General features: G+C 38.8%; 1 protein-coding gene across 1 annotated transcript; it reads left to right on the plus strand.

Moving 5' to 3' along the window:
• Positions 1-1,060: 1,060 nt before the first annotated feature.
• cenpt (centromere protein T) lies at positions 1,061-7,439 on the plus strand (the record flags this gene model as incomplete). Its single annotated transcript, XM_015020681.1, has 12 exons — positions 1,061-1,219; positions 1,300-1,435; positions 1,527-1,620; positions 1,724-1,860; positions 1,994-2,051; positions 2,141-2,277; positions 2,470-3,444; positions 4,378-4,668; positions 4,747-4,846; positions 4,939-5,106; positions 5,274-5,378; positions 7,016-7,439. Coding segments are annotated over 12 exons (2,490 nt in total), but the record flags the coding sequence as incomplete, so codon positions are not given.
• Between the last annotated feature and the right edge of the window lie 474 nt (positions 7,440-7,913).

The raw sequence follows: 7,913 nt of genomic DNA on the forward strand, positions 1-7,913 counted from the left end.
AGATTTTCTGTATAGATTAAGTAGTAAAAACATAGATTTATGTATGTTCCTGTGTATATTTGGACAATTATCTTTGATAAATACGACCTATTTTCACTTCTCTAACAAACGCCATAAGCTTGTAATAAACCCTTTTGGTATTTTACCGAGTCTTTAAATTTAAGAGTCAGTATAGACTTTATCACAGTGTTTTCTCATTTGTTGAAAAAAGTCTGACAACAATGTACATTTACTGCACAAGAAATTGTCCCAGAAGTTTTTGCGATAAACGATAACTTTGTTTTGAGACCATTTTCTAGTATTATTAAGGAAAGTGCATAATAACGCAAGAACACATTCTCAAAACATCAATAAGCTTTAAATTGTAATAAATTTGAAGTATCCAAAAATAAACAAAACAACAGAAACAGCAAATAAAATGAATTATAAAGTCTCTGTAAACAAATTGTCCTTTAAACCCCCCTCCCCCAAAAAACAAACAAACAAACAAAAACAACAAAAAACGGCTGGTTGAGACCAAAGCAGCAGACTGAAGACTTTTGTCTTCCAGTTTTTGGTAGAAAAAAAGAGAAAAAATATTCATTTTACAAATAGAATTCTTGAGTTTATTTTTAATTTATTATGTAGTTAATTTATTTATTGCTTATTGTGACAGACATGTTGTGTAAAAAGACACTTTGACTTTAAGATGTTACTCTTTGCTGCAATTTGCTAAGAGTTTTGTTTGTTTTGTAACCATATCCAGTCTTATAAAGATATAATAGAAATAGATGCGTTAGTTGTGTTAATAAATGGGAAGTTGTAGGCAGTGCCTATACATTTATGTTACAGACTGTCAGTGAACGCACCAAGAAAAAGACTCTGTATGCATGTTGTGGAGAGCAGACAACATCCATAGACAGATTGTATCCATGTATTGCTGTATGAAAAGCATTTCTTATATCTTGACTAGTAAAGTGACATTGACTCCAATCCAGTGTATTTATTTATGAGTGTGCAAACATCTCAGAAGTCATTTAAATTTAAGAATTGAAAGGTGCAAAAATAGGAATTTTGATTGAAAACGGATAATTTTCTTCTTCTCTGTCTGCATGTCAGTGAGCCCCACGCAGCAGGTAGCAGCGAGCCGCGGCGCAGCAGTAGGCGCAGCAAGAGAGATGCTGAGCCCCAAACGCCACAAAACATCCTGCGACGCAGCCTGAGGAACAAAATCCAGGAGGTGAGAAGAACAGAAACGACTCGGCTGTGTAAGGTGCCGTCAGTTTAACCCTCTAAATCTAACTGTGTTTTTGTTTTCAGAATATAACCAGGAAATCCCTGCCTCTCAAGCGAAGAACTGCCTCCGCTGTGCTCAGACAGCAAGCTCCCTCCTCCTCCATGATGTTTGACGATGGAGAAACTCCCAGGCATTTACTCAGGAAGATCCTGCAGACAGGTGAGTGGATTTATCCGCCTCTCTGGTTCTCAGTGAGGCTGTTGTTTTTGTTTTCCTCTTTACATCCATGTCGTTTGGTTCTGCTTTTCAGAGCCTGCGAAGTCCCCAGTGGTTCATGACAAAGTTGCCCCTGCAGAGCTGCAGCCTCCTTCAAAAGACAATACAGCTACTAGAAGTCACTCTAGGTGTTTTCAAGATGACTGTTTGGTGTAAAATCTAACATTTTTCTGTTTCTCAGCACCTTTATGTTCACTGTTTGTACATTTATGTGTTTATTTTTGTGTCCAGTTTTGACCTGTCGGATCTGGATCTGCCGGATGTGACAATGGGGAACACTGTGAGCGCCGCTAAGGGCCTGAGCAGGAAGAGACCGCGTCAGAGCCTCAACGTCACCGCTTTTGAAAAACGACTTAAAGGTGAAAACAGTAAAGTTAAACTTTACTTATTCATTTTTCTGTGAAAGATTGTAAACATTTTTACTTTTGACCCAGTGCTGATACAGACTCTAGAGTTAACAGAGTCGTTATATTTATGTTTTGGGGATTTTTATTCTTATAGATGCTGAAGAAGAACCAGAAAATTCAATAGGTGATCATTCATCTCTTTCCCTGTCGAGGTAAAGTTAAAAAAAAAACAACAACTTCCAAGTGAAATACCTGTATTTATTTAGTATAAAATGATCTGCATGTTCCTTCTGCCTCTCAGCTCCTCCTCCCTGAGTCTGAAAACCCCGTTTGTTGACGTTCACACTGAGAAGAGAGGCCTTCAGAGACGAGTTTCAAACCGCAGAAAGATCACAGAGGAAGAGTTCAGTGCTGCCCTCAGCAAGCAGCAGATGGGAGGTGATTCTGTCTTTTCACTGCAACCTAAAGCTTCTGTTCATTTCATTTTTCTGATTCTTTCCAGCAAAACTGTCAAACTTGAGGCCCGGGGACCAAATCTGGTCCGCCGTAGCTTTTTTTTGTTTTTTTTTTTGCATCTCTAGACTTAATACAATAACTTTCCTTTTTATTTCGACTCTTTTTGTGTTCCAGATGTGAGCCGTGAGGCACTGCAGGGGCGAGAGGTCGGCGGCGAAGACACAAACCTGGCGGGAATCACGTTGGGTCTGAGCAAACTGAGCGAGCCTGACGTCACGGTTGACATCGTGAACTGCCAGACGGCTCTGTACGACCAGCATGACGCCATGACCTCCAACTTCTCCATCAAACCCACCATCATGGCGACTCAGCTCCAGAGAGACATACAGGAGGAGGAGGAGCGCAGGGAGGAGGAAAGGCAGAAATCGGCTGAAGAAGAAGAAGTTGTGACCAACATGGAGGAAGATGAAGGCAAAGAAAATGTTGATAAAACACAAGATGTTTCATCAAAACCTGAGGAAAAGGACAATGCAGTTGGATTCCAGACTTTTGATCTGGATGATGGAGTTGAGGCTGCAGCCGACTCTCAGTCTGAAGACGTCGAAGGAGGCTCTGAGGAAGAGGAGGCCGCAGTGGGTTCTCAAGCTGAGGAGGAAGGTGTGGAGCAATCCCCAACTCAGGAAGAGACTGCAGCCGATTTTCAGTCTGAAGACGTCGAAGGACTTTCTGAGGAAGAGGAGGCTGCAGCTGAGGAGGATGAAGGTGAGGAGCAATCCCCAACTCAGGAAGAGACTGCAGCCGATTCTCAGTCTGAGGAAGAGGAGGCTGCAGCGACCTCTCAAGCCGAGGATAAAGATGTGGAGCAATCTCAGACTGAGGAAGAGGACGGTCCTCCTGAAAACGCTGCAGCAGCTTCTCCATCTGAGGAAGAGGAGGCTGCGGCTGGATCTCATCCCGAGGATGAAGGTGGATCAGAAGAAGTTTATCAACTCCAACGTGACGACGAGGAAAAGTCGGACGGAGCCGATCGTCAGACTGACGAAGACGATAACGATGAAGAGAGGAATCAGGAGGAAGAGCGACACATCAGTCGCAGGGCTTTTCGCTCAGAGGGCGGCCTTGTTCTGCCCGTCGTCACGGCGACAGAAGGTACAGCTACTCATCTGTAACCTTTACAACCCAAACTCAAATTCTTACCCAAGTTATCAATTTGAGTTTATCTAAAGTTGATTGATATTATCGATCGAATAATGATTTATCGATAGGCGGCCATTTTCTTAAAAACCTCTGGTATCAACAGGTATGACTGTCTTTCCTAAATCTTTCTTAGTATACTTAATTTAACATTATTTTGTGTCAGCTGTATTAAATACTGACTGAATAAACTGAACATTTTGTTGTTTTCACGTTATTAAACTTAAACATATTTATAAAATAACTAAACAGGAACCTCTTAGGCTGCTAAATAGAAAAATTAAACATTAAATCCCCCATTAACAGAGATATGGTCACCACAGTGGCCTGTGGCTGCTGTAGAAGGAATGTTGATGCAATTAATGGGGAAAAGTTTTAACCTTAGATGACCATTAGGCTACATTTTACTGTTGGATCCTCCTTTTCCCTTCGTAGCACGTCGGTCATTTTTGAATAAGTAATTGACGCAGCTCGGCTAAATGAGCGCTATTAAGGTGAAAACTAAAGGATTTTGTTGAGTGTTTTTATTCCAAAGCCGACCCGTAGAAAGTATATTTTGCATCCCGTACCGGACTCTGTCTGGACCGTTACTGTTTACCGTTCCCTTATGGGCGCCATCTTTGATTCTGTACCAGCGGCGCCCTCTGCCGGATGGCGGTCAAACTACAACACTAAAAGAAGGTCAAAGCGGACGTTATTATTCAAAAGATTGGAACTAATTTTAATCTAATAAACCATTAATTGAGAATTAGTCGTATTGCTACGTAACTTTATGAAAACATTTTTTAGAACAGGTGCATATGGATCTGGATGAAAAAAGATGAAGAAAGGAGAATCAAATGTGTTTTTCTTTTTAAAAAACAAATTCCTGCTGTTTTATTTTTACAGCTCACTCATTCATGAAGTCCAAAAGCTACAGTGCTCTGGGTTTGAACACCAGTTTGGAAAGAATTCAGAATCAGACTGGAAAACCAGACTGGACTAAACCTTCGCTCCAACATCTGGACGAAGATTTCTGGGATGAAAACGATCCTGCGGACAGAAAAAACGCCTCGTTCCACCTCCTCCATGTCAGCCATGATGCAGAGGTCAGCAGGCAGCAGGAGGATGTTGAAGCTGCTGCAGAGGAAGCCGGAGAACATGAGGAAGAGTCGGATGAGGAGGAGGATGATAATGAAGGTGAAGGCTCTTACCTTTTAGTTTGTGTGATTCTTCATACTTAAAAAGTGATCATAATTTGGATTCTTTAAAATCCAGATTTCCTAGGCAAGACGCCAGCTTTTGTCAGAGAGAAAATAAAGTTTTTTACCTCCAGTCCTCCAGCATTGCCTTCAGTTTCTAAAAATCTCCCAGCAAGGCAAGTTGCATTTCTTTCTGCAGCGTTGAACAAGCTTTCCCCGGTGAAATCTAACGTTTCTCCTACTTACTGCTTGTTTTTTATCCTTGCAGTAGTGCAAGCAAAGCTTTACCTGCAGCTAAACCAAAGCAGGCGAGACGGCGGCGAACTGGGCTGTCCAGGAGGAAAACGGTCCTACCAAAGACCTACCTGATGAGTGTCTTCAAGCACTTCGCCAAAACAAAAGTCTCTGCAGATGTCTTCCCCGTCCTAAATGAGATGTAACAAAAATTATACTTGTTTTGTTTTTCCAAAAAAAAAAAAAAATCAGCAACTTAATTCTGAAAAGCATTTTTTTAACTCCCGTTGTTTGTTGGACTTTGATTCTGCAGAAATAACCACAAACAGTTTTTACTTTTGTAATCGATGCTTATTGACTTTGTGGCAGAATGGATAAGTTCTTCGACCGTGTTGCTGAGGACCTGGAGACGTATGCGGCTCACGCAAACAGAAAAACTATCAAAGTGGAAGATGTTAAGCTTCTGTTGAGACGGTACGTTTGATTTTACCGCACGTGTCAAACTCAAGGCCCGGGGGCCCAATCTGGCCCGCCGTAGCTTTTTATGTGGCCCTAGACTCCAAATTAGACTAATAGGTTCCTCCAGTTTTTCACAGATCTGCAAAATTCACACCAAATCAACAGATTCCCCACATTTTTTCAGATTTTACTGTAATTTTTCTCAAAATTGGCCAAAAACATTGGATTTAAGTGACTGCTGCCTCCCTTTGTAATAGTCCGTGATCGATATGGTGATTAATTAAAGAAAGAAGTCACATTTAACGTCATACATTAGCACAAGTATCGTAAAAATTCCTTACAACTATTTCTAAATTAGTACCATGAGATCCTTGATTTTGATCGCAAAAGAACACAAAAATAATCACAAAATCCTGGTGAAAAGATGTTTTAATATTATTTTAAGAAACACCGAATGCTGAAACAAGCAGCTGTTTTCTGACATTTCAACAGCTTAATGGGTTTTATCAACACATTCTGGCCCTTTAAGAACATTCAGATTTTTTATTTGGCCCAAAATGAAAATGAATTTGATGCTCCTGGTTTAGTCGTCATTCATTTTTCTAATTATGAAGGAACGTGAGATTAACCCCTTGGTTTATTCAAAGCCTGATTAGTCGCTATGGTAACAGGATTTAGTGTACTGTTCCAGTGCAGATTATGTTCAGTTTTTAACGTTAATTTACGGGTTTTCTTATATTTTTAGACATAACAAAAAAATCAGATTTTTCATATTCGGTCAGATTTCCTCATGTTGATTCCAGAGATTATAGTTGGAGACGCGCCGATCAGCTACTGCAGGCCGATACTGGTTACCGGTTCTACTGGTTCACTACGCGGCTAAATGTAACACATGAAACAACTTCCTGATGGAGGCAACAGTTTTAAAAATGAAGGATGTGCTTTATTCTGTCAATTTATTTATCAAAATGTATCTGATTTTCACCAAACCTTAGCGGATTATATGCTGCTTGCTGTGTTCACAAAACATGTTTTTCTGTTTTTCCCCTAAGAATCGGGGAGAATCATCCAGTTTTTATAACTTTTAGATTGTTTTTTGATCTGATTTGATATAAAATATAACCACCATCTTTAAAGGTATCCTGACACATTCAATAAATTAGAATATTATTGATAAGCCCATTTATTTTATCATTCAATGAAAACATTATCTAGATTAGTTATACACAGATGGATGTGTGAAAACCTTTTTCTGTCATGATGATTTTCCATTTATAGTGAATAAAAACTTTACATTTAAAAGTAGAGTGTTGCATTAAACCAGTGTTTCTAAACCCTTCTTTTACTAGATAAAATTTTCCACCACAATCCCCTCTTTTGATAATAAAATATGCAATATTTTTATATTAATCCCATCAATTTTTATTTAATCTTTTTTTCTTGATGATTTCTTCTGACTGTCCATTTCTTGGTTGGAAAATAAAATTTTCCAGACTGAATAGCTCAGTCCTACATGGTTGAGTTTTACGTTTGTGCTTAAGAAAAGGGAACGCAACATTTATGAATTGATTCTTTATAAACATTCACAGTTTGCATGCATTACTCTGTCAGTTTTTAACTCATGTTTGTTGTTTTTTTCTTGCATTCTGCAGGCAGGGATACATAAATGACAAGGTGCCAGTGGAGGTTCTCATTGAAAAGTATCTGCGCATGGACCAGCGAAAGATCCTAATCCCCATCGCAACCAGTGGAAACGTTGTGATCCCTAAAATACGGAAGTGAATACTTTTAAAGCACCTTTTTTTCTATTTAACTCTTTGTTAATAAATGTGATTTCTATATGGAGCTGTTAATCATAGCACAAAGGTTTTTGTACATATGTAAATATTCCTGAAAAAAATATTCTTTCCATCATTGTATTGTTTTTTTCTCTTCTGTATATGTAAATGTTGAGAGGGTTGTGCTTTAAGTGGGATTGTATGAATATTTTTTTCATTTTATTCTCTCTTCTGATTGAAAACAAAAATGGGAATAGTTTCAACCATTAATAAAGATTTACCTGCATGACAGAAATCATTTTAGACTTTAAATTATTTAACCTGCTAGGTATTATGAAGCAACTTGCAGCTGTAGCTGAACTAAAAACTGGTTTTATTTTTTATTTTTTTGGTTTTTATTTGGGGGGATTTTAGGTTGAAAGTTGTCAGATTTCTTCACTATCCACTAGATGGCGCAAATCACCTGAACTAGTCCAGCTCAACAGCTTTCTTCTCTTCAATTAAAGGAACTGAAACCAAATCCCAAAACTACTGTATACTTGTCCATTTGTTTTATTGCATGTTGAAGTCCAATTGGAAATGCTGTCTGCTAAATAATGTGCAATATGTCCATGGATGCTCACTGATTGCAACTAACTTTTTAAACTCTAGCTGTTGACTCAAAGGCATGCATAGTATTAAATTTCAGTTTTTTTCAATACATTAGGATGGAAATATAACCAACTTATATTGGTTACATAAATTGGTTATTAACCAGTCATTAACCAATTTA

This window comes from Poecilia latipinna, unplaced genomic scaffold (genome assembly GCF_001443285.1).
Source record: "Poecilia latipinna isolate Pla-1442-1.1 unplaced genomic scaffold, P_latipinna-1.0 Scaffold2637, whole genome shotgun sequence".
NCBI classification, from domain to species: Eukaryota; Metazoa; Chordata; class Actinopteri; order Cyprinodontiformes; family Poeciliidae; genus Poecilia; species Poecilia latipinna.